The sequence below is a fragment of the Saccopteryx bilineata genome, chromosome 3 (genome assembly GCF_036850765.1).
Source record: "Saccopteryx bilineata isolate mSacBil1 chromosome 3, mSacBil1_pri_phased_curated, whole genome shotgun sequence".
Taxonomy (NCBI): Eukaryota; Metazoa; Chordata; class Mammalia; order Chiroptera; family Emballonuridae; genus Saccopteryx; species Saccopteryx bilineata.
This window is the reverse complement of record NC_089492.1, coordinates 152,697,197-152,724,259: the sequence shown is the minus strand read 5'-3', so window position 1 is coordinate 152,724,259 and position 27,063 is coordinate 152,697,197. Positions and strand designations below refer to the sequence as shown.

Here is a 27,063-nt window from a genome sequence, read left to right as displayed (position 1 = left end):
CTTGGGAGACAATATGTTTATTCCATGAAAGTTGCCTTTTTAATTGTGTTCAAAACTAGATGCATATTTTTATATCATCCTTAGCCTTTGAGACTAGATCATATGTAGCTGGTAAATAAAACTGGATGATAATCTCCATCCCTCAGTTTTTGTGGTTCAAAGAACAACATAAAAGGTGTTGCCAAAAAAGGTGGGGAAATATTGATACCCTTTTCTAGCTTATAAACTGATTCTGAAGGCAATTTCAAAACTAGTTTCCACAAATGTCTTAAGGAAAGGCAGCATTATTGGAATAAGGCCTTTCCCCTTTCTAAAGGTACTAATTCATTCATTTATCCATCCACCCATTCAACAAACATTTATTGACATGTACCAGGTATTCTGTTAGAAATTGAGGAGGAGTGGGCATGTCTTCCAGAGCCTATAGTACAGGTTGGGAAAATGATAAATAAAGATGTTATCATCATGGAATGTTCTAAGTGCCATAAAGAGGTTTGCACAATGTGCATTGGAGTTTGGCAGAAACTCACTTGATTTAACCTTGGGGTCAGATTAGGTGAGGAGGAAGATCTAAAAAGCTTTTGAGGAGGTGATGGTGCCTGGACTGCCCTGACACATGACTAGGAATTAACGCTGAGAAGATTTAGAGAAAGGGTTCAGTGAGATAAGGTGAGTCAGTCAGACAGAATACCTTTTATAGAAAGAGGAATCCAGACAGGTAGAGCAACTTATATGAAAGCCCAGTGGCTTTCATAAGATAATTTCATGGGGTTTATTGGTAGATTAGTATGTTCAGAGACCAGATTGCAAAGAAGTAGGTATGGGGTAAGGATAAGGGGCAAAAGATTAGATGGGATAGATAAGCAACAAATTACAAAAATATATGTAACGTTCAGTTTAGACTACCATCAATATAGCGAATCCAAGAAATAATGTAAACAAAATACTACAATTCTTTATTTTATTTTATTTTTTTTATACAGAGACAGAGAGAGGGATAGATAGGGACAGACAGACAGGAACGGAGAGATGAGAAGCATCAATCATCAGTCTCTCGTTGCGCATTGCAACACCTTAGTTGTTCATCGACCGCCCTCCCACATGTGCCCTGACCGCGGGCCTTCAGCAGACCGAGCAACCCCCTGCTTGAGCCAGCAACCTTGGGTCCAAGCTGGTGAGTTTTGCTCAATTCAGATGAACCCTCGCCCAAGCTGGCGACTTCAGGGTCTCGAACCTGGGTCCTCTGCATCCCAGTCCGACGCTCCATCCACTGCGCCACCGCCTGGTCAGGCTACAATTCTTTATTTTAAAAGAAATATTCTGGCACTTGTTAATCCATGTAAAATACAGAGTATAGGGAAAGGAGAATAGTGACAAGGCCACTAGTTAGGAGTAAAATGATAGGAACTGTGTTAGGATAGAGGCAGTATCCATGAGAAAAACAACTCTACTAATGGAGTAAGATTTACAAGGCATGCTTTCTAAGCCAGGAACCATGTGAATAGTTGCTATGCATGAAGTAGGCTCAGAGAGAAAGATTACAAATACCCTCATTGAAAAGCAGTAGTTTTACAGTCAACTCTGGAGATTACAGAAATAACCCTATGGAAAAGTCTATACTATAATGAATAAGGTGAAGTTTTTTCACCTTATTGGCAATCTTAGTTAAAAGAGATTCCCTAATACTTACTACCAGTTAAAATTAGAAAACTCATTAGCAAGTTCGCAGAATTTTGAGTAATAAAAGCCAGAATTATTTGTGTAATATTTTAATATGCTTCTTTTCGCTAAGTGGGTTTGTGGCCATCTTGTCCAGATTGAATTTTAACAACTTGAATCTATGTCTCTGGTTGGACAAACATATGAGATTGTGAGGAAATATTAAATTGATAATGATGGAATAGATTTCAACAGTTTGAGAAATGGTGATATTAGGGAAATATTATGAGAAAGTAGGGCTAATGGGATATATTGTTGGATTCTACCCAGTAATTTTGTTACCCCGGATACTTTATAATATTCTTAGATAATCTTACTTTCAAGATGATTTCTATTGATAAAAGAAAAATCTTTTTTAGGCTTATAAACTATATTTAAGTTTAACCAAGTAATGATCTTTGAAAACTCTAGAAGTTCAATTAGTTTTCCAAAATTTGTTTAGAAATGTATTGTTATATTTCAAAAGCCAGTGTAAATATTTCATTTAAGCAGTATTTTCTGAGTTTTTGCTTCATTGGCTTGTGCTTCTTAAAGGGGTTCAGTTGCCTTGCTAATGGATATGTTAACCATATTCCAATATCCATTACTGCCAGATGTGGAATCTGCACTGTTTTACCAGGAAGTAAAGTGAGAAACCAGAGTTAAAATTATCCTGGATTTTGACCAGTAGTGGTGTGGTGGATAGAGTATTGGCCTGGGCCGAGGTCCCAAGTTTGAAACCCTGAGGTCTCCAGCTTGAGCACAGGTTATTGGCTTGAGCATGGAATCATCAAAATGATCCCATGGTCTCTGGCTTAAGTCCAAGGTTGCTGGCTTGAGCAAGTAGTCACTGGCTTGGCTTGAGCCCCCTGGTCAAGGCACACATGAGAAGCAATCAATGAACAACTAAACAGAGCCACAACTATGAGTTGATGCTTCTTATCTCTCTCCCTTCTTGTCTGTCTGTCTGTTTCTCTCTCTCTTGTGAAAACAAATAAACAAAACAAGGAAAGATACCCTGGAGAAAAGCACATGAATATAGGAAGATAACACATGTGCATGCAAACACACACACACACACAACTACAGTAGTCTCTCACCATATCATGGTTTGCTTTTAATGGTCTTACTGTATTGCAGATTTTTAAATTGTATATATCTAATTTTGTATCATGGATTTTTCACTATATCATGATATTTTGCAATATATAGATATTTATATACAATATATACATTATTATTTTAATTATTTTTACAGTAAAATAAGCATTTTCTAGCCTAAAAAATTGAAAACAATATAAAAAGAGTATGGGAAAGATTTATAAGAGTGTGGGGAGGGTTTATAAAGCCTTAAAATATATATAAATAATAAAATAAATATAGGTCACTGCTTCACAGATTTTCACCTATCACGGGGGTTCTGGAACCTAACCCCAGCGATAGACGAGGGACCACTGTACACGGTCTCTTTAATGACCAGGAACAGAACGGTTGGAAAATACTGTATAGGTTTAGTTTTTCATCTTGTTTACTTGGTTACTAAGGATTTCAAAATTCAAAGGGCATAGTAAAATCTAGTTATTTAGTAAAACAGCAGTTTTCTTACTTTTTTCAGGGCTAATGTTAGCCTAAGTATCTGTGAATAGTATCTGTGACTAGTTCCATCAATGAGAATTTTCAAAGGAGGCAGTGTGGGAAAGGTATCAACAGTATGAAGAAAATCACACCCATTTCAGCCTTGACTGACTCCAGTGATGTACTCCCTCACTGCACCCTTAAAAAGGGAGAATAGCAATAGTTCATTTTATTTCATTTTTTCTCTAAGCCTAATGCTTACCTCCTTATTTAACTCACACTTAAACTTAATAATATACTTTTAATTATAATTAACTTCATTTTAGCAGCTCTTTGGATATGCTATTGATGACTAATAGAAGTAATAAACTTGATCAAAGTTATTAATCTTAAGGACTAAATTAGTTTTACAAGATTCACTTTCCTGAGTTTTATAACATGATGTGAGGAAGTGAATTAATCCTTTTCCCCACAGAGAACACCCTAATGCCAAACCATTGGTCTTCCTCCAAATACAGAGAGCTTATGAGGTTCTTGTGTTACTGGGTGACTGCACAAAACTTTAACAAAGTATTTGATATATCGATCTCATATCAATATAGCTAAGTGTAGTCTTTAAAGAGCATAATCTATTGTTTTTATCTAGTGTAAATATTTGCATTGATATATTTTATATTAGTCTTTAGTTATAAAATGTAGAAAAGATGAATAGAGCATAAATGTTTAAACCTAAATGGAAATCCAAAAAAGGATGGGATTTATTTTTGTTCATTCAGTTTTAACAGAAATAATGGTTTAAAATAATTTTTTATTTCATATTTATATTATGTTTCAAGGAAAAGACCATTTCAGGCATGAAGAATATCATTGCTGAGATGGAACAGGCATCCAGGTAAACCATTCAACAAGAGTTTGAATATTTATTAGGGACAAAACACTATGTTAGCTATAAAAATAGTAAGAAACAAGGGGCTTAGTGTTATGTATAGGGTTATAATGTTCTAATATTGGAAGGAGGCCTAAATCTGTGTAGGTAAATAAAGGAGAACATGCTGTTTACCAAGGCATAGCAAGGGCTCTCAAGGTAGAAAGGAAGGCAAAGAGCCACAAAGAACCACAGAGAATGTTCGAGGATCTCTGAATGTCAAGTAGGTGAGTGTTGGAACCTGAAGTGTGAGAGGAGATATGAAGGGAGGAAAGGGGCTAAACACAGAGGCCTGTGGTGGAAGCAAATGAGTCTTGATTTTATCCTGTGGAAATAAGTAAATCATAAGAGAATTTTGAGATTTGTGCATTAGAAAGATTATCTAGGCTGAAGAATGGTTACAGAGTAGGGTTGGAGGATGGGGTGAATGAAGTGCTTATAAGGAGGAAAACCTAGGAAAATGCCAGGTTTGGTGCTGGGGATGAATACTGGACATGTAGAAAGTATGAGAAGAGATGATTTTCCTCTGAATTAAAAAACCCTTTGAGATCTTGTAGCTATGTCTCGAATGCAGTTAAATATAAGAGTCTGCAGGGTAAGGAAGAGGCCAAGGCTGGAGGTAATAATTTCAGAGTCATCTGGATATAAGTGGGGTTGGGAGCCATGGATATGAATAGTATTTGTCTGAGGGAAGGCCTAGAGTTAGAATCAGGAGGCTCAGAGTTAAGCCCTCAGAACCATTAAGTTTTACGAGGGCAGTGGAAGAGGAACATGTAAGGGAGACTAAACCATGGCAGCTGGAGGTAGGATGAAAGCTTTCAAATATTTGGGTGTCAAAAGTTTTGAAATACTTAGCTTTCATTGACTATTATGTATATTTAGCTTCCTTTTTTTCCATAGGAAATGGTGGCAACACAAAGAACCTCCAAAGTACTATCTTTGCATTATTTATTCCTATAAATTTATATATGTTTAATACTTCTTCAAATGTTTTCATGCTAACTGTCCATCTTCTGTCTTGTGAGAGTTTGTTATTCTGTTTCAGTAAAATGTCTCTTCTTATGTACTATTTGATTTGTGGAATAGACAGTCTACTGAAGCGCTAATTATGTGTGAACAAGACATTTCCAGAATGCGTAGGCAATTGGATGAAACAAATGATGAACTGGCTCAAATTGCCAGGGAAAGAGATATCTTGGCTCATGAGAATGACAATCTCCAAGAACAGTTTTCCAAAGCTAAACAAGAAAACCAGGTATATTTTTCCCTAGTGTCTATCTCTCCAATAAAATATGTATTTCTTCTGAGGCTCGGTTCTCCTTTGATTTTATAGAAGAGCTCAGGCTTTGGAACCAGTTTTCACCTTTATCACACAATGTGCCATCTAATTTCTGTACGAAACTCTCAGACATAAAGTGTTAAATATTAAGGAAAAGAGGGAACCAGGGATATAGTAGATTTGTATTAAACCTTAGAAGTACTCAACAAATGAAGATAAAATCCTTCAGAAACTTATAAGAAGATAGTAGATTTATTTGATGCATGATTATTCTGGTTAAGTATAAGTATATGAACTATGCCACATTTTAGCATTATAATTCTACATACTTAGGAAATTTTCTTTTATAATTACATCCTCTCTAAGCTAGTATACTTTAGCTTTACCTACAGTTCCATTCCAATGTTATTATCTATATTTTAGTTTGCTTATTAAAAGTTTCTATTTGGAAGGTGTCTTCCCCACTGAAGTCTTCAGTTCAAATGATCTTTTCTCTTTGCTATCACTCTCAATATGTTTAGTTTGCATCATAAAAGTCTTTATTTTTAACTGTTAAATATTTTAAATTTATATAAATAGATATAAAGATGCAACATTTTGTTACTTATAAAAAATTGTCCAAGGTGTTAAAATACTTTGTTCAAAAGTTAATGAGTAAGAAGATCCTGCAACAGAAAAGGGACAGTACATAAAAATGAAACAAATCTGAAAAAAACATGAATAATAATGTATCAATATTGGTTCATTAATTGTGATAAGTGTACCATACTAATGTAAGATGTTAATAAAAGAGGAAACTGAATATAGGGTATATGGGGACCCTCTGTACTATTTCCACAACTTTTATGTAAATAAAAAATTCTAAAATACAGTTTATTTTTAAAAAGTTAATGAATAGCAATAAAAACAAATGATGTGAATTTATAATTTTATGTACTTTATAGCTACAACAAATAGACTAAAGGTAAATATAACTTATATTTATAAGAAACTAGAGTAAAAAACTTTTTTTACCACCCAGATAACCATTGTTAATATTTTTTACTGATTTTCAATGTATTTTGAAAAAGTTTTATTCTTTTACATGACCTTTTTATGTAGTGGGACAAAACCACATACCCTTTTATATCATGGATTTCCTACATGAGAAGGCAGTAGAATAGTGTGTTTAAGGCTCACATGAGTTTGAATTCCCCTGCCTGACTGTGTGATAATATCACTTACCTTCTCTAAATCTCAGTTCATCCTCTGTAAAAATGGAGAGTGAACAAAAATATGACTAAAAAGCACTTATCACAGAGTCCAGCATAATCACTTGATAAATATTTTGAGGGCTTACTGTAAAATTACAAACACTTTACTGCTTTGTTAAAATTTTATAATTCTTTTTTATAATCAGAAGAAAATTGGTTTTATAAGTTTTCATGTTAAAGAGTAGTTTTTTTCTTTGTTTGGATCTTAGACCCAAGGGTAGAAGATAGATCTTTCTGTGGTGGACCACAGATTAAGAATTCATATCATAGAAGATTTGGAAAACAGAAACCTTAAAAATATTTCACCCTGAATATCACAGTTTTTAACAAATTTGGATAAGTTGTTTTTAGTGTTTTATCCTGATTTTTTTCACTAGCTATAGATGGATATTTTCCTCTTTTATTAAAAATTATTTCAGACATTTCTCATAGATGCATAATGTTCTATGTGGTTATACCATTATGTAGATGCTACTATTTATTATATCATTCAATTAATGTGAATAGCTATTGTTACTGTAACAAACAATGCCTTAATGAAATTCTTTTAAAAATTAATTTATTGATTGATTTTATAGAGAGAGAAAGAGAAAGAGAGAGAAACATTGATTTGTTGTTCCACCTATTTACCCTTTCATTGATTGATTCTTGTATGTGCCCTGATCTGGGATTGAAGCCACAATCTTGGTGTATTGGGATGATGTTCTTACCAACTGAGCTACATGGCCAGGGTTGAACTTTTTTTTTCATTAAATGTTATTACATTTAATTTTTTAATTAGGGGGACATTTTCAAATATAGTGAATACTTATGTATATAATATCTCCCATCTTCAACAAAAAGCAACATATTTGACTTTCTTGTTTTTATTAGTATTTTCTTTTTTTTTTTTTTTTGTATTTTTCTGAAGTGAGAAGTGGGAAGGCAGAGAGACAGACAGTTGCATGGGCCTGACAGGGATCCACCCAGCATGCCCACCAGGGGGCGATGCTCTGCCCATCTGGGGCATTGCTCCGTTGCAACCCGAGCCATTCTAGTACCTGAGGTGGAGGCCAAGCAGCCGTCCTCAGTGCCCGGGGCCAACTTTGCTCCAATGGAGCCTTGGCTGCGGGAGAGGGAGGGAGAGAGAGAGAGAGAGAGAGAGAGAGAGAGAGAGAGAGAGAGAAAAGAGAGGGGGAAGGGTGGAGAAGCAGATGGGTGCTTCTCCTGTGTGCCCTGGCTGGGAATCGAACCTGGAACTTCCACATGCTGGGCTGACACTTTATCACTGAGCCAGCCGGCCAGGGTCTTATTAGTATTGATATTTTAAAATTTAATATCATTACCAGATAGTAGATCACAGATTTGCTTATTTCAAATTTGCATTTACTCTGATGACACATGGAAATGCCCATTCCTTGCCATAACAGAATAGCTTTAAATATTTGCTAATTTTATAGGCAAAATAGTATTTCATTTTATTAATTAGCATTTCTTTGATTATAGTAAATTTTTAACTTTTTAAGTATTATTGACTTGTGCTTCCTTTTTGTGACACATCTGTTTGGGTTTTTTGCCCATTTACTGTTTGGACTTATATTTTCTTGCTATTTTTTATGAGCTTTATATATTAGGTATATTAACTTTTCTTATAATAAATATTTTAAAATTTATTTATAGTGGTTTTGATGTAGAACAATTTTTAATTTTTTTGTGGTCAAAACTAGCTATCTTTTTTTTATAGGCACTGTCTAAGCAATTAAATGATACTCATAATGAACTTAGTGATATAAAACAGAAGGTCCAAGATACTAATCTGGAGGTTAACAAGCTGAAGAACATATTAAAGACTGAAGTACGTATATACTTTCTTCCTCTTTGCTCATGATACCTAAAAGTTTTCACTGAAGTTATTTATCTGTTAAACTACTGGCGAGAGCTGAATCAAATCTTCCTTTAATGCATAACATATTATAGTGTTGGCAATGATGGGTCAACTATATACTTAGAACATCACCACTGTCCAGAAAGGTAACTCAGGAATATACCTCTTTTAGTGCGCTACTCAGCCATTCTAGACGTGTAGGATCCTCCTAACTGGATGAAAGACAAGGGGCCAGAATCAACTTGGGCTCGTTCATATTCAAAAATGGTAGAGGTTTCAAATACAAGCCTTTGACTAGAGACACTCCATTTGATTGTGCAGCAGATCAGAATTGATCACTCCCATCTATTTCTTAGGGTCAGAGGCAGATGGCTCTCCTCTGCACTTGCATTTAGTAACCGTTTGACCAGTGCATGAGTGGCATCTGATGATTCAAGTTAATTTGGGTACATGTGTGGCAATTCTGGAATAAACAGAGAACTTGACAAAGAATGTTGGATATGTCCATTTAGTAAAATATCATCTAAAATAGTGTAGATGGGTTGATTAAAAAGTATAGTTGTATTATATTAAGTGTAGTGCTACCTACATATCACTGAAACTATTAATAGCAGCCCCCAACCCCCAAAAAGCTCTTTTCCATATTTATTTAACATATTATTTAATATCAGTCCACAAACATATCTTGAGAATTTATTTACGGTGTTCATTAGACTGTTTAGGACATTGAGAGATGGAGATTCTAGGACCCCTTCATTGCAATCCTTGCTTTCAGGCAGTAGGGCAGCTGGCTTATGTAGGAAAAACAGGTATTTTCTTACACTTTTTAATTTTAAGATGCCAGCAATGTAATATGAATGGACAGAAGCTCTGGAGTCACATAGGTCTGACTCCTCCCTGATGGCATGGACCTAGGTAAGCTACTCAATCTCTGTGAGTGTCAGTGCCCCCTCTGTAATTGGGAAGAACACCTAAGTAAGCTAGAATGAGCCATTTAAGTCTATTCTGGAATAGGGCAGAATATAAACAAGTGAATCTGGGCAACATTTAACATAGGAAAATTTCAATTATGTTAGTTTTCTTTTTCTCTCTAGCCTATCACATTATGTAAAATTTTTGCCATTATGGATCATGGCTTTTAGATTCTGGATTTGTGTTTACAGACATCGCACAACAAGATTCTCCTAGCTTTTAGCATCTTAGTATGAGTTCTTTCATGAGATTTCAGCACACAACATAGATATATCTATCCAGGCTCCCTTCCCTCAGAGAGAACAAACCACTGAGAGTCCAGTAAGAACTGTCAAGTGCTTCTTCACTCTCTCATTCAGCATGCAGTATGCTAGATGCAGAGGTGCCAGAGATAAAAAAGCAAAGGACACAGAACGGCACCCAGGCAGTGGGGACAGTATAAGCAAGGGTGTTTGGGTGAAATAGTAGGTCTTGCAGCTAGATTGCAGTGTATAGTGGAGAGGTAAGAAGGACTTGTTTGAACACTATTTTCAGGAAGCTTTTGTTACCAAATAAGAAGTTATTTGAGGAATTGCCTTCTAGAAAGATTATTCTGGGGATGTTGGGAAGAATAAATGAGAAGGGTAAAAAAACTCAGAAGGATAAAGAGCAATTAGGAGAGGCTGTATCCATAATTCAGTCAAGAAGGGTAAAGGATTCCAACTGAGGCAGAGAGCTTTGTGATGGAGGAGTGGTGTAATGAACCAGAGGACCACCAGAGGGAGCTGTGGGCACAGAGGTGGGGCAGCACCAGGGAGATGTAAAGACATCTTTTGAAAGAGAGAACTAGAGAATACCAGAGAGCTGTTTCACTTTCTTTATGTTGCCTATGGGGCCTCACACTGCTCTGGCTGCTTTGGACATAAACAAACAACAACAGCAACAACAACAACAAAAAAAAAAAAAGAAGAAGAAAAAGAAAAAGAAAGGTAAAATGTGGCTTCTTTGTTTCCACAAGGAAGGGGTACTAGATGGTTAGAGGGCAGGAGAGACATTTTATGACAATTCTTTTTCACCACTTAAACTTTGAACCTGTATTCCTAGTCACAAAACTAAATTTAATGTTAAAAAATGGTTCCTATCCTAGTCAGAAAACTAAATTTGATATAAAAGTGGTTCCTATCTTTGAGGAATCCAAGCTGTTATTGGGAAAACTACATCTAACCAAATTATATAACGCTGTAAGGCAGTTTTAAGAGAATGACATAGACCAGTGTTTCCCAACCTTTTTTGTGCCATGCCCCACCTTAACCTTTCTAAAATTTTTATGTTCCCCCCCATGTAACATACATAATTTTTAACATTAAAAAATTGATTTGTTCACTTAATAAACATAAATGATAGGTTCTAGGAAGAAATCATTATGAAATTATTAACAAAACACAGTAAGTAAAATTTCAAAACATATAATGAAAAACAAATTTAAATTCCAAATAATTTAATACAGATTTTTCTATATTAATTTATTTTAATTTAGTGTGATCCTTGCACTTGATGCTTGCTGCACAGAGATTTTATATTAGGTTCCAATTTGGTTAGCTTTAGTCTCAAGTCTCCACGTTGTGTTATATCCAGCCGATTTCTTTTTTTTTACCAGTAAATCATTTACAGCACTAAATCCACATTCAGCTAAAAATGAAGATGGAAACGGTAGCAATAGTTTTCTTGCACATTTGGTTGAATTTGGGTATTTGATTTCTGTTTCCTCACAAAGCCATGCCATCGCTCCTTTGATATTAAATAAAGCTTTAACTGACTCATCATTTTGCAATTCTGCGAGTTCTTCTTGATACTGCATATTTGATATATCAGACAAATCCACTAACATTGGCTGCATCACCCATGTTGGGAAATCAATTTGTTTAAATCAGAAAATCTTTCTTTTAAATCAGCCGATAGAATATTCAAATGATTGACAAGAACAAGTAAAGCGATATCAGTTACTTCACATTTTTGGAGCCAATGAAACTGTTTAAAAGTTTTTGTTGTTAATATGTTTCTGACATAACTCAATATTGGTAATGAAACCAAATATCTTTGCTTTTGCATCAACAAGAGTTTTATTTGTTCCTTGAAGTTGCTTATTTAATATATTTAGTTTTTCAAAGATATCGGCTAAATAACTCACAAATGCTTTACCATCTATTGTTAACAGATACTTCATTTCAGGTTTGTGGCTTAAAAAATCACTAAGAGTATCAAACAGTTCCATAAATCTTTTCAAACAGTTTCCTTTAGATAGCCATCTTACTTCAGTATGAAGTAAAAGTTTCACATGGTCTTCATTTTGTTCTTCACAAAATAGCTTGAAAAGACGCTCACATTTGGCATTAGCTTTAATAGCATTAACGCACTTTATTACTGTATGTAATACTTCATTCAGAACAGGTGAGATGTTTTTATCTGCCAAGTTTTCCCTATGAATAACACAATGCACAAGAATCATTTCTGGATTCGCATCTTTCATCAATTTTAAGCAGCCATTTTTCTTGCCCATCATATTGGGAGCACCATCTGCAGCACAAGATGTTCTATTTTTCATTGGTATATCATTGACATCTAAGTAGTTTTTTAGCTTATTATATATATCTTTGGAGGTAGTGGTGCTTTCTAATCTTTTACAGAACAACATTTCTTCAGCAAAATGTCCTTTATCAATATATCTTACGTAAGTTATCAATACTGCCTCACTATCTCTCAAAGTTGATTCTTCCATTTGCAAGGAGAATTTTCTTGTTTTCAGCTTTTCAATAAGTTGTTTTTCCATATCCTCACTCATTTCGTCTATTCTTCTGCTAACAGAATTGTTACTGAGTGGCATAGCTTTTACATCTTTGTCATCTTTTTCAAGAACCGTTTTAAGAAATGCTGATATTGACAGTTTCATTAAATTCTCTTCTATAGTGTGATTTTCTCCAGTTTTAGCGATGAATAAAGAAATTTGATAACTAGCCTCAAGAACATGATTATTAGTTGAAGTATGAGCAGTAAATAGAGACTTTAATGTTGTTCTTTTTTCAAAAATTTTCTTTAAAGTTTTAAAGTAACTCAAATCTGAATTAATATGAGCACTATGTTTCACCTTCAAATGCGCCTCAAGATGACCTCGTTTCATTGATTCGTTGGTCAAGCATTGCTGGCATAAAAGACAAAAAGGAATCCGCTCATCGTGAACAGTGGGTATGAACCCAAATTTTAAATATTCCTCCGAATATTGATGAGTTTTTTTCTTGCTTACACCACTCATTTTACTATGGGCTATAATAAAAATAAGATCAATTAAAAACATATTAAAATATGTGTTAAAATATATTCAATGTGAATAGAGTAAACGTATACTAAAAATTCATATTTATTTAAATGTATATAACACATTTACTACACTACCACCACAAATCAAAAGGTATCTATATTTTTTCCACTTGACAAAATTTTCTGGAAAGTTATGCTTCTAAAATTAAAATTGTCATGCATGCACTATTATAGCCCCAATAATATTTATAAAATATTATTGCTTTCTAGCCCCAATGCAAGAAGTACTTAATAAAGAGTTTAATATTGATAAAAATAAAATCAAATACCAATTATATCTGTGCAATATATATATGTATATTTATTAAATCAACGAGCTTTTACAACAGTTTTGACTGACACTTATTTCAAATTAACACCAACTGAATGATGTGAAACACTACAGAAGTTGCGATGGGCCAATTAGGTGAGAATATCTGCGTTGTTTAGCAAGTTTTTAAAACGTCCGGGGTTCCCTGCGGCAGACGGCACGCTCCGCGGTGAACCCAGGACGAAGTTTACTTGACGACACCAATCACCCAGTTGATATTTTGGTCTCGTCAAACAAAATTATACTTAATAATTATTTACCTCAATTTTTTAAGAATTGCATTTATTGTTAAATTTGGCACCGATATCTAGCATTGCATTTAAATGGCCTGGGGTGAAAAAGTTAAAGTCGTGTCAAGTCCATTTTCAAATTGCCCCCCTGTGGGGCATGGGCCCCACGTTGGGAAACACTGACATAGACAGTAGTAAGTGTTATAGAAAGTTAGAGCATAAAGATTGATGTGGGTAAAATTTAGTTATGTATGTTGTATCACATACCTCCCAAGTATATATTTTGTACACAACTGTTATTTTTAGTGCAATAATGGAAACACACATCAAATCGCTACTGACATATTTGAAATATCTGAATCTTGAAAGCCAAAATAGTAGTTGGGCTTCTTAACGTGTTAACACTGCAAAGATCTTTCACATTAGTCAAGCTACCATCAGGCCACAAGGTGGCGATATTAACTGAATTTCAATCAGACTCATGACTAATCACATTTGTGAGAATTTAAATCTGATTTGGAAGACTTGGAGGGTGAGTTGTTGTTTATTGCAATTTGGTCATTTTATTTAGTCAAATGTTTCTGATAGGGAAATTTACTGTTTATTGACAGGTTAGCTAGAAAGAGATCTAGTGCTTTTTAAATTAATTACTAAAATTATAAATTGTTTTTTTAGAATGAGTTGGCCAAACCATACTAGAAATAAGATCCTTCTTTAGTCAATCTGTCATTATAGAACTTTTGAGGTTTTAAAATCGTGCCTCTATATTATATGCCCAATATATACATGGATGCATATTTATGAATAGCATTTATTGGCATAGGTATGATATTTTACTTCTGAGCCATTTCAGGCAAGTTGTTAGAACAGTGAGCAAAAGTGGATCATAAAACAGTCCATGATGAAGAAAATGAAGGCTGGGGTTCTGAATGAAAAGCAGGAATGAGACAGGAAATGTGCCAAACCAAGAAAATTATCAGAAATTGATGTTTAAGATATGTGATCAGTCAGAACCTCTGTAGCCAGTATACTCAGAAAAGTGATCAGGATCAAGGGTAGATACATACCAAAGGTCAGGCCAAGGCAGAAGCTCAGAAACCAGGCCAGCAGCTAGTCAGTAAGCAGATATATGGGAACAGGGAGCAGTGAAGGATTTTGTTTGAACAAAAGCAAATATAAAAACATATTCATCCAGGTCCTGAAGATTAGAATAAGCAACTTCACTTTATTAGATGGGTGAATGTGCATCAGGAGCTAGGGCGGATCCTGTTCCCACTCCTTTTTGTTAATTACAAGATGACCAATTGTCTGAACTGAGAGTGTAGGTGGGATTCCTCAAGGTTATGTTACAAATTATCCTTGTGGCAAGTAGATTCCCAATGATCTGGCAAATAATGTTTAGTTATATGTTGAACATTTTACATCTTTAACAGTAATACCTAAGATTTGCCTTTCAGGAATCTGAGAACCGGCAAATGATGGAACAACTCCGGAAAGCCAATGAAGATGCTGAAAACTGGGAAAATAAGGCCCGGCAAACAGAGGCAGATAACAATACTCTCAAATTAGAACTTATCACTGCTGAGGCAGAGAGTAACAGATTAAAAGAAAAGGTAGATGCCCTCACTAGAGAGGTCGAACAGGTGAGTTTGGGAAAATGTGCTTGTAGCACATCCTGCATCATATTTAAGAGTTTTGTTTGGCTTTTCATTAATTAAATATATAAACAAAGACTTAAATTACTTAAATATACTGTGACTTGTAGCCTGAGAGCTGTTCTGTTTGTACCCATCTGGTTCTCCTTTAATCTGTCACCTGCCCTACAACTAGAATAATCTTTAGCATTTTAAAAATCAGGAACTATATTTCAAACACAAGAAAAAAATGCAAAGAACAAGTAATATAAAAGACCTATGTAAAAAAAAAAAAAAAAAGACCTATGTATTCACCCTCCCAGATTTAAGGATATTAACATTTTTCCATATTTGCTTTAAATCTCTCTTTATTAAAAAAACAAAACATTACAAGATTCAACTCATCTTTTCCCCTTCTTCCTCCCCAATAGGTGGTGTGTATAATGTTCCTGTCAGTTGTATAACTCTCTTGTATATGTTTACACTTTTCTACATATCTGTCACCTACAGAATATGTATAAAGTTGTTTTGTGTGCTTTAAGTTTTTTAAACATGATCATATTCTGTAGATACTCATTTGCATCTTGCATTTTTGCTCAATATTCTAATTTTGAAATTATTTATTTTGATACAGTGTATATCTAAACAGTTACATCTATATTCATTGTATAAATATTTGCTTTTTAAAATTCTTACATTGGAAAAAATTTAATTGTCTTTATTTGCTGCCACAAACATCCTTTCTCGTTCCTCCTTGGATATATATTTTTGTAGGTTTATGACTGGAAATGGAATAACTGGATTCAAAATATGTGCAACTTGAACTCTTCTCAGTATTGTCAGATTTCTCTCTCAAGTCTTACTCTTCCACCAGAAACCGTGGAGTCATTGTTTTCTCAACTACTACTCAATACTTGATATTATCAGACATTTAAATTTCTCCCATACTTATTGTTTCCTTGATTACAAATGAAATTGAGTATCTTTTCATGTTTCTTAGCCATTCAGGATTTGTCTTTTATGAATTTTCTCTTGATTTTCTGAAAAAAAATTCTTAATCTCTCTTATTTTTCTATTGAGTTGTTTATATTCCTTATACTGATTTAAAGGAATGATCTATGTATTCTTTTTTCCTTTTATAAATTGAATTTATAACTGAATTCAGACACTGATTACTAAAATTATATAGGTTTCAGGTATACAATTCTATAATACCTCACCTGTACATTGTATGCTCACCACCCCAAAAATATTAACAGTTGTCTTCTCCTGACCCATGGCTTGTCTTTTCACTGAGCTTGCAAAAGAAAAGTTTTAAATTCTAGTGCTGTTGGAATTAGTCAACCTTTTACTATATGCTTTAATGTCTTCTTTAGGAAATCCTTTACTATCCCAAGACCTGAAAAATATTTTCTTTTTTTTTTTTTTTGTGTGTGTGTGTGTGTGTGTGTGTGTGTTTTACAGAGACAGAGAGAGTCAGAGAGAGGGATAGACAGACAGGGACAGAGAGAGATGAGAAGCATCAATCATTAGTTTTTCATTGTGCGTTGCAACACCTTAGTTGTTCATTGATTGCTTTCTCATATGTGCCTTGACCGCGGGCCTTCAGCTGATCGAGTAACTCCTTGCTGGAGCCAGTGACTTTGGGTTCAAGCTGGTGGGCTCTTGCTCAAACCAGATGAGCCTGCGCTCAAGCTGGCAACCTCGGGGTCTCAAACCTGGGTCCTCTGCATCCCAGTCCGACGCTCTATCCACTGCGCCACTGCCTGGTCAGGCGAAAAATATTTTCTTATATTTTTATTTTAAAATTCTAAAAGTACATGGAATTTTGCTTTTTCACATTTAGATCCTTGGTTATTTGAGATTGATTTTGTATATATTTAAAATAGAGATGTAATTTTATATTTCTGTTGGACCTCTGTCATCCTTTCTTTACTGAATTATGCCTACTTTGTCATAAAAATCAGTTCCTATTCATTCTGCTCCATTGGTCAATTTATCTATCTGCTTGCCAATAATACATACACTCTTGGAGTTTCTATAGTTTAAGTCTTGATATCTGGTAGGATTCATGTTCCCCCAAATTATTCTGACTATACTTTGCCCTTAATTAGATTCTGAAATAAATGATAGAATAAGTCGATCTCATTCCATGATTTAACATATTTCTTATTTTATATGCATTTGAGACTGGAAATTTCTCTCTAAATACTTCTTTGGCTGTACCCCACAAGTATTGAGGTAATACTGTTGTTGCCATTCAGCTTTAAATCTCACCTAATTCAATGATGATTTATTTTGATCCCTGAAGTTATTTTAAAAATTTCAAAGTACTGGGGGCTTGAGATTATTATTCTATTTTTTATTTTTAACTTTGTTGTATATTATGATTAGATAAAACAGTTTATGTGATATTAATTCTTTGGTATCTATGAAGATTTGTTTGGTGGCAGGCAGGGTACACATTTGATAATAGTCCAAATAAGCTTGTAAAGCATATATACTCACTTATTGTAGGGTATGTACATATACTATATATGGTATGGTTATAAATGTGATTATGATTGTTAATACAGTGTGTCCGTAAAGTCATGGTGGACTTTTGACTGGTCACAGGAAAGCAACAAAAGACGATAGAAATGTGAAATCTGCACCAAATAAAAGGAAAACCTTCCCAGTTTCTGTAGGATGATGTGGCAGCATGTGTGCATCGCAGATGATGATGTAACACTGTGTATACAGCAGAGCAGCCCACGGCCATGCCAGTCGAGATGTGGACGGTACAGAGGAAAGTTCAGTGTATTCTGTGGCTCGCTAAATTCGAATCCGTGACCAAAGTGCAATGTGAATATTGGCATGTTTATAACAAAGCGCCACCACATAGGAATAACATTACTCGGTGGGATAAGCAGTTGAAGGAAACCGGCAGTTTGGTGGAGAAACCCCGTTCTGGTAGGCCATCAGTCAGTGACGAGTCTGTAGAGGCTATACGTGATAGCTACCTAAGGAGCCCTAAAAAATCTGTGCGTGAGCCCACATCGAACTGCACTGAATAGGTATGAAACTGGGAGAGTTTTCCTTTTATTTGGTGCAGATTTCACATTTCTATCGTCTTTTGTTGCTTTCCTGTGACTGGTCAAAAGTGCACCATGACTTCACAGAGACACTGTAGTGTCATTCAATTCTTATAAATTCTTCTTAAGTTTGTATTTTCCATCTTTCAATTACTAAAAGTAATGTGTTAAGGTCCTCCTTTATAATTATGGATACATGTTTTTCTCTGAATAATTTTCTCAGTTTTTGCTTTATCTTTAAGACTATCATTTCAGTATGTTATATATCTCTAATGAAAATGTTCTAGCCCTGGCAGGATAGCTCTGTTGGTTAGAGCATCATTCCACAGCACAGAAGTTGCCAGTTCGATCCCCAGTCAGGGTACATACAGAAACAGATTGATGTTCCTGTCTCTCTCCTGCTCTCTCACTTCCTCTTTCTAAAATCAATAAAATGAACATTAAAAAAAGGAAAATGTTTTATCTTTGTATAATGATTCACTTGAATCACTAACACTTTTTACTTAGAAGTATGTTTTATATATTAATATAGCTATCTAGTTTATTGTTTGCAAACTACTGGTATATCCATTTTGTTGTGTGTGTGTGTGATAGAGAGAGAGAGAGGAACAGATAGGGACAGATGGACAGGAAGGGAGAGAGATGAGAAGCATCAGTTCTTCGTTGTGGCACCTTAGTTGCTCATTGTCTGCTTTCTCATATGTGCTCTGGCAGGGGAGGTGGGGCTATGGCAGAGTGAGTGACCCCTTGCTCAAGCCAGTGACCTTGAGCTTCAAGCCAGTGACCTTTTGGCTCATGCCAGCGACCATGGAGTCATGTCTATGATCCCATATTCAAGCCAGAAACTCCGTGCTCAAGCTGGTGAGCCCACGCTCAAGCTGGATGAACCTGCGCTCAAGCCAGCGACCTCAGAATTTAAAACCTGGGTCCTCCTTGTCCCAGTCTTACACTCTATCCACTGCACCTCTGCCTGGTCAGACAAGCACTAATTTTTAATCAATTATATTGAAGTATAACTTGCATGAAATAAAAAGTACTCATTTTAAGAATGTGATTTCATGTTTTGACTAATGAACACACTTGCACAATCATAATCAAGTTATAGGACATTCTGTTACCTCTCTAATTCCAAGCCCTTTTTCAATCAATCAATCCCAACCCCTAAACAACTACTGATTTGCTTTCTGTCACTATGGATTAGATTTGATTTCCCTAGTATTTTATATAAATGGAATCACAGTAGGTACTCATTATGTCTTGGCTGCTTTTACTCAGCAGAATGATTTTGAAGTTCATTCATTAGTTCATATTGTCATATTCCATTATCTAGCTATGCCACAATTTGCTTATTCACCTGTTGATGGACAGTTAGTTTGTATAGAGCTGACATAACAAAATACCACAGCTTGGGTGGTTTAAACAATGGAGAATTGTTTTCTCACAGTTCTGGATACTGGAAGTCCAAGAGCAAGGTGCCACAGGTTTGATTTCTTCTGAGACCCCTCAACTGGTTCACAGATGGATGCCTTACTATTGTGTCCTCACACATTCCTCTGTGCATATGCATCCTCCCTGTCTCTCTTTTCTTTTCTTTTTTAAAATGTTTATTTATTTATTTATTTTTTCTGAAGTGAGAAGAGGGGAGACAGAGAGACAGACTCTTGCATGTGCCCGACCAGGATCCACCAGCATGCCCACCAAGGAGCGATGCTCTTCCCATGTGGGGTGTTGCTCTATTGCAACTGGAGCCATTCTAGTGCCTGAGGCAGAGGTCATGGAACCATCCTCAGTGCCTGACCCAACTTTGCTCCAATGGAGCCTTGGCTGTGGGAGAGGAAAAGAGAGACAGAGAGAAAGGAGAGAAAGGAGAGAGGGTAGAAAAGCAGATGGGCGCTTCTCCTATGTGCCCTGGCCCGGAATCAAACCCGGGACTTTCACATGCCGGGCCAATGTTCTACTACTGAGCCAATCAGCCAGGGCCTGTCTCTCTTTTCTTATAAGGACACCAGTCATCTTGTATTAGGGCCCCTCCTTATGACCTCATTTAACCCTGGTTACCTCTTTTAGGGTCCTATCTCAAAATACAGTCACATTTGGGATAGGCTTCAACATATGAATTTTGAGGGGACACAATTCAGTTTATAACAGGTTCTTTTTTTTTGGATAAATAACTAAGAGTGGAATTGCTGGACATATGTTAATTGATCTCAACTTTATAAGAAACTGACAAATTGTTTTCCAAACTGGTTGTACCACTTTGACTCCCAGTTGTACTGAATGAGAATTCCAGTTGCTCTACATCTTTCCCAAGACACGGTATTATTAATAGAGGTGTATGGTTATCACGTTATACATTTAGCTTGCATTTCCATTGTAACTAATGATATTGAGTAGCTTTCCACGTCCTGTGATCATATACATGCTCACTAATGTATCTTCTTTTGTGAAGTACCCAAATCTGCTGCCTATATTTTTATTAGCGTTCTTCTTATTAAGTTCTAAGGATTTTATTGATCACTTTAAATGTTCCTTTATCAGATAAGTATATTTTTGAATATTTTCTTCCAGTCATTGGCTTGCCTTTTTATTTTCTTAATGAAGTTTTTTTCTTTTATACTTTGCACTTCTTTGTTCTATCTAACAAATCTTTTTATACACCAAAGTGTATAGACTTTCTTTTGTTTCTTCTAGAAATACTATATTTTTAATATTTAGGTCTATGATACATTTTGAAATAATATTTGTTGTGCATGATGTAAGATGGTCAAGGTTCATTTTTTAAAATTTACTTCTCACTTACACTTAAAACAATATTATATTAGTTTGAAGTGTATAACACAGTGATTAGACACATATAACTTACGAGGTGATCACAAGTCTGTACCCATTTGACATTATACATAGTTATTACAATATTATTGACTATATTTCCTATGCTGTATTTTACATCCCTCTGACTATTTTTTTTATAATAAATTTTTATTAATGGTAATGGGATGACATTAATAAATCAGGGTACATATATTCAAAGAAAACATGTCTAGGTTATTTTGTCATTAAATTATGTTGCAAACCTCTCGCCCAAAGTCAGATTGTCCTCCGTCACCCTCTATCTAGTTCTCTGTGCCCCTCCCCCTCCCCCTAACTCTCTCCCTCCCTCCCTCCCATGTCCTCCCTCCCCCCCCACCCTTGGTAACCACCACACTCTTGTCCATGTCTCTTAGTCTCATTTTTATGTTCCACCAATGTATGGAATCATGTAGTTCTTGTTTTTTTCTGATTTGCTTATTTCACTCCTTATAATGTTATCAAGATCCCACCATTTTGCTGTAAATGATCTGATGTCATCATTTCTTATGGCTGAGTAGTATTCCATAGTGTATATGTGCCACATCTTCTTTATCCAGTCTTCTATTGAAGGGCTTTTTGGTTGTTTCCATGTCTTGGACACTGTGAACAGTGCTGCAATGAACATGGGACTACATGTGTCTTCACGTATCAATGTTTCTGAGGTTTTGGGGTATATACCCAGTAGAGGGATTGCTGGGTCATAAGGTAGTTCTCTATTTGCAGTTTTTTGAGGAACCACTATACTTTCCTCCATAATGGTTGTACTACTTTACAGTCCCACCAACAGTGAATGAGGGTTCCTTTTTCTCCACAGCCTCTCCAACATTTGCTATTACCTGTCTTGTTGATAATAGCTAATCTAACAGGAGTGAGGTGGTATCTCATTGTAGTTTTGATTTGCATTTCTCTAATAACTAATGAAGCTGAGCATCTTTTCATATATCTGTTGGCCATTTGTATCTCTTCCTGGGAGAAGTGTCTGTTCATGTCCTCTTCCCATTTTTTTATTGGATTGTTTGTTTGTTTGTTGTTGAGTTTTATGAGTTCTTTGTAAATTTTGGATATTAGGCCCTTATCTGAGCTGTCATTTGAAAATATCAGTTCCCATATAGTTGGCTGTCTGTTTATTTTGATATCAGTTTCTCTTGCTGAGCAAAAACTTTTTATTCTGATGTAGTCCCATTCATTTATCTTTGCCTTCACTTCTCTTGCCATTGGAGTCAAGTTCATAAAATGTTCTTTAAAACCCAGGTCCATGATTTTAGTACCTATGTCTTCTTCTATGTACTTTATTGTTTCAGGTCTTATATTTAGGTCTTTGATCCATTTTGAATTAATTTTAGTACACGGGGACAGGCTGTAGTCGAGTTTCATTCTTTTGCATGTGGCTTTCCAGTTTTCCCAACACCATTTATTGAAGAGGCTTTCTTTTCTCCATTGTGTGTTGTTGGCCCCTTTATCAAAGATTATTTGACCATATATATGTGGTTTTATTTCTGGGCTTTCTATTCTGTTCCATTGGTCTGAGTGTCTATTTTTCTGCCAATACCATGCTGTTTTGATTATCGTGGCCCTATAATATAGTTTAAAGTCAGGTATTGTAATGCCCCCAGCTTCATTCTTTTTCCTTAGGATTGTTTTGGCTATTTGGGGTTTTTTATAGTTCCATATAAATCTGATGATTTTTTGTTCCATTTCTTTAAAAAATCTCATAGGGATTTTGATGGGAATTGCATTAAATTTGTATATTGCTTTGGGTAATATGGCCATTTTGATTATATTTATTCTTCCTATCCAAGAACAAGGAATATTTTTCCATCTCATTGTATCTTTTTCGATTTCCCTTAACAATGCTTTGTAATTTTCATTATATAGGTCCTTTACGTTCTTTGTTATGTTTATTCCTAGGTATTTTATTTTTTTTGTTGCAATCGTGAAGGGGATTATTTTTTTGAGTTCGTTTTCTAATATTTCATTGTTGGCATATAGAAAGGCTATGGACTTTTGTATGTTAATTTTGTATCCTGCGACCTTACTGTATTGGTTTATTGTTTCTAATAATCTTTTTGTGGAGTCCTTCGGGTTTTCGATGTATAGGATCATATCATCTGCAAAAAGTGATACCTTTACTTCTTCTTTTCCAATATGGATGCCTTTTATTTCTTTGTCTTGTCTGATTGCTCTGGCCAGAACTTCTAGCACCACATTAAATAAAAGTGGAGAGAGTGGACAACCCTGTCTTGTTCCTGATTTAAGGTAGAAAGTCCTCAGTTTTATGCCGTTTAATAGGATGTTGGCTGATGGTTTATCATATATGGCCTTTATCATGTTGAGATATTTTCCTTCTATACCCATTTTGTTGAGAGTCTTAAACATAAAATTGTGTTGTATTTTATCAAAAGCCTTTTCTGCATCTATTGATAAGATCATGTGGTTTTTGTTCTTTGTTTTGTTGATATGGTGTATTACATTAACCGTTTTGCGTATGTTGAACCATCCTTGAGATTCTGGGATGAATCCCACTTGATCATGATGTATTATTTTTTAAATATGTTGTTGTATTCGGTTTGCCAGTATTTTGTTTAGTATTTTAGCATCTGTATTCATTAGAGATATTGGTCTGTAGTTTTCTTTCTTTGTGCCATCCTTGCCAGGTTTTGGTATGAGGGTTATGTTGGCCTCATAAAATGTGTTTGGAAGTATTGCTTCTTCTTCAATTTTTTGGAAGACTTTGAGTAGAAGAGGAACCAAGTCTTCTTTGAATGTTTGATAGAATTCACTAGTATAACCGTCTGGGCCTGGACTTTTATTTTTGGGGAGATTTTTAATAGTTTTTTCTATTTCCTCCCTGCTGATTGGTCTGTTTAGGCTTTCTGCTTCTTCATGACTCAGTCTAGGAAGGTTGTATTGTTCTAGGAATTTATCCATTTCTTCTAGATTGTTGTATTTGGTGGCATATAATTTTTCATAGTATTCTACAATAATTCTTTGTATATCTATGATGTCTGTGGTGATCTCTCCTCTTTCATTTTGGATTTTATTTATTTGAGTCCTATGTCTTTTTTCTTTGGTGAGTCTTGCCAAGGGTTTGTCAATTTTGTTGATCTTTTCAAAGAACCAGCTCCTTGTTTTATTGATTTTTTCTATAGTTTTTCTGTTCTCTATTTCATTTATTTCTGCTCTGATTTTTATTATCTCCTTTCTTCGGCTGGTTTTGGTTGTCTTTGTTCTTCTTTTTCTAGTTCCTTAAGGTGTGAAGTTAAGTGGTTTACTTCGGCTCTCTCTTGTTTGTTCATATAGGCCTGAAGTGATATGAACTTTCCTCTTATTACTGCTTTTGCTGCATCCCAGAGATTCTTATATGTCGTATTTTCATTTTCATTTGTCTGTATATATCTTTTGATTTCTGCGCTTATTTCTTCTTTGACCCATTCATTTTTTAGAAGTGTGTTGTTTAGTTTCCACATTTTTGTGGGTTTTTCCCCCTCTTTTTTGCAGTTGAATTCTAGTTTCAAGGCTTTATGATCAGAAAATATGCTTGGTACAATTTCAATTTTTCTAAATTTGCTGATATTGTCTTTGTGGCCCAACATATGGTCAATTCTTGAGAATGTTCCATGTACACTAGAGAAAAATGTATACTCTGTCGCTTTGGGATGAAGTGTCCTGTAGATGTCTATCATATCCAGGTGTTCTAGTATTTTGTTTAAGGCCACTATATCTTTATTGATTCTCTGTTTGGATGACCGATCTAGAGCCGTCAGCGGTGTATTGAGGTCTCCAAGTATGATTGTATTTTTGTTAGTTTTTGTTTTAAGGTCAATAAGTAGCTGTCTTATATATTTTGGTGCTCCTTGGTTTGGTGCATATATATTAAGGATTGTTATGTCTTCTTGATTCAACTTCCCCTTAATCATTATGAAATGGCCATTTTTGTCTCTGAGTACTTTTGTTGTCTTGTAGTCAGCATTATTAGATATGAGTATTGCTACACCTGCTTTTTTTTGGGTGTTGTTTGCTTGGAGTATTGTTTTCCAGCCTTTCACTTTGAATTTGTTTTTATCCTTGTTGCTTAGATGTGTTTCTTGTAGGCAGCATATAGTTGGATTTTCTTTTTTAATCCATTCTGCTACTCTGTGTCTTTTTATTGGTAAGTTTAATCCATTTACATTTAGTGTAATTATTGACACTTGTGGGTTCCCTACTGCCATTTTATAAATTGCTTTCTGTTAGTTTTGTATCTAGTTTGATTCTTCTCTTTTGTTTTTCTATCATTTGTTTTTGTTTGTTTGTGTTCCATACTTCTTTCCTCTGTTGCTACCTTTCTTAAGTCGAGTGTTTTTGTGGTGGTTTTTTTAAGGGTGGTTACCATTAAGTAATGAAAAGGGTACCTACCATATTCATTGTAGTACCCTATCTTATAAGTATTTCTGCACTTCATCATCCTTTGCTACTGTTAATCTCCATCCTCTCCCTCCTTTTTTTCCTTTGTTGTCACAGTTTAAGTTTGGTTTTATTGTGTTCTTGGTGGAGCTGTTACTTGTGGTGTTGTTTTCTTTTGTTCTTTGAATCTGGTTGGAAAACCCCCTTTAGTATTTCCTGGAGTGGGGGCTTTCTGTTGATAAATTCTCTCATCTTTTCTGTATTTGTGAATGTTTTTATATCTCCTTCATACTTGAAGGATAGCTTTGATGGGTATAGTATTCTTGGCTGAAAGTTCCTCTCTTTCAGGGCTTTAAATATTGGGGTCCACTCTCTTCTAGCTTGTAGAGTTTCTGCTGAGAAATCTGATGATAATCTAATAGGCCTTCCTTTATATGTTGTACTCTTCTTTTCCCTGGCTGCCTTGAGAATTTTTTCTTTGTCATTGGTTTGTGTCATCTTTATTATGATGTGCCTTGGAGTGGGTTTGTTGGGGTTAAGAAAACTTGGTGTTCTGTTTGCTTCTTGAATTTGAGGCTTTAGTTCCTTCCACAGGCTTGGGAAGTTCTCGTCTATTATTTGTTTGAGTATATTCTCCATTCCATTTTCTTTCTCTTCTCCCTCTGATATACCTATTATTCTTATGTTATTCTTTCTGATGGAGTCAGACAATTCCTGTAGGGCTTTCTCGTTTTTTATTATTTTTGAGTCTCTTTCTTCTTCTCTCTGTTGTGCCTCAAGTTGTTTGTCTTCTATTTCACTAATCCTATCTTCAATCTGGGCTGTTCTGTTAGCTAAGCTTGTTACCTCGTTTTTCAGCTCGTGAATTGAGTTTTTCATTTCTGTTTGATTTGTTTTTATAGTTTCAATTTCCTTGGTAATATATTCTTTGTGTTCATTGAGTTGTTTTCTGATCTCCCTATATTGCCTTTCTGTGTTTTCTTGTATATCTCTGAGTATTTTTAAGATTTCTAGTTTAAATTCTCTGTCATTTAGCTCCAAGGCTTCCAATATGTTAAGTCTTTTCTCCATAGATTTTTCCACATCTATTTGTGTTACCTCTCTTTCTTTTGTATCCATAATATTCGATTTCCTCTTTCTTATCGGCATCTGAGGGTGGTCTTGTTGATAGCACTAATTAGAATTACTAAAGAGTAAAAAGTAAAAAACAAACAAACAAACAAACAAACAAAAAAAGGTAAAATACCCCACAAAAAAAAACAGTAATAATTTATTATTTCCCCCTTTTTTCTCTCTTCTCTTTCCTTCCTCTCCCCTCCTCAGGGAAATACCATGCCTATAATGGAGGGCCTGATTTGGGGTGAAGAGTTCAAGGGTCAAAAAAAAGGGAATAGGGACCTACTAAATGCAAAAAAAAAAAAAAAAAAAAAAAAGAAAATCTTAGACAAGCATAAGATGATTTGCTTGTAAGTGATGGTCAACTAAGAGATATAATGAGAGGGATAAGAGGGAACCAGAAAAAAGGACCAAAAAAGAATAATAAAGAAGAAAAAATAAAAATAATAAGTAAAAATCTGTTGTATTAAGTGGAGCGAAGACTAAATACAATGGAGACCTTGGGTTGGGAGGACCCAAAATGCCACAAAAATAAACAAACAAGAAAAA

General features: G+C 35.0%; 1 protein-coding gene across 1 annotated transcript in view; it reads left to right on the top strand.

The window, feature by feature from the left end:
* Positions 1 to 27,063, top strand: part of TSGA10 (testis specific 10) — a 138,010-nt gene that overhangs the window by 71,926 nt on the left and 39,021 nt on the right. Inside the window, exons 11-14 of the mRNA XM_066267808.1 lie at positions 4,110 to 4,165; positions 5,285 to 5,453; positions 8,454 to 8,564; positions 14,915 to 15,100. Coding sequence (XP_066123905.1) covers positions 4,110 to 4,165; positions 5,285 to 5,453; positions 8,454 to 8,564; positions 14,915 to 15,100 — 522 coding nt within the window. The remainder of the gene's footprint in view (positions 1 to 4,109; positions 4,166 to 5,284; positions 5,454 to 8,453; positions 8,565 to 14,914; positions 15,101 to 27,063) is intronic.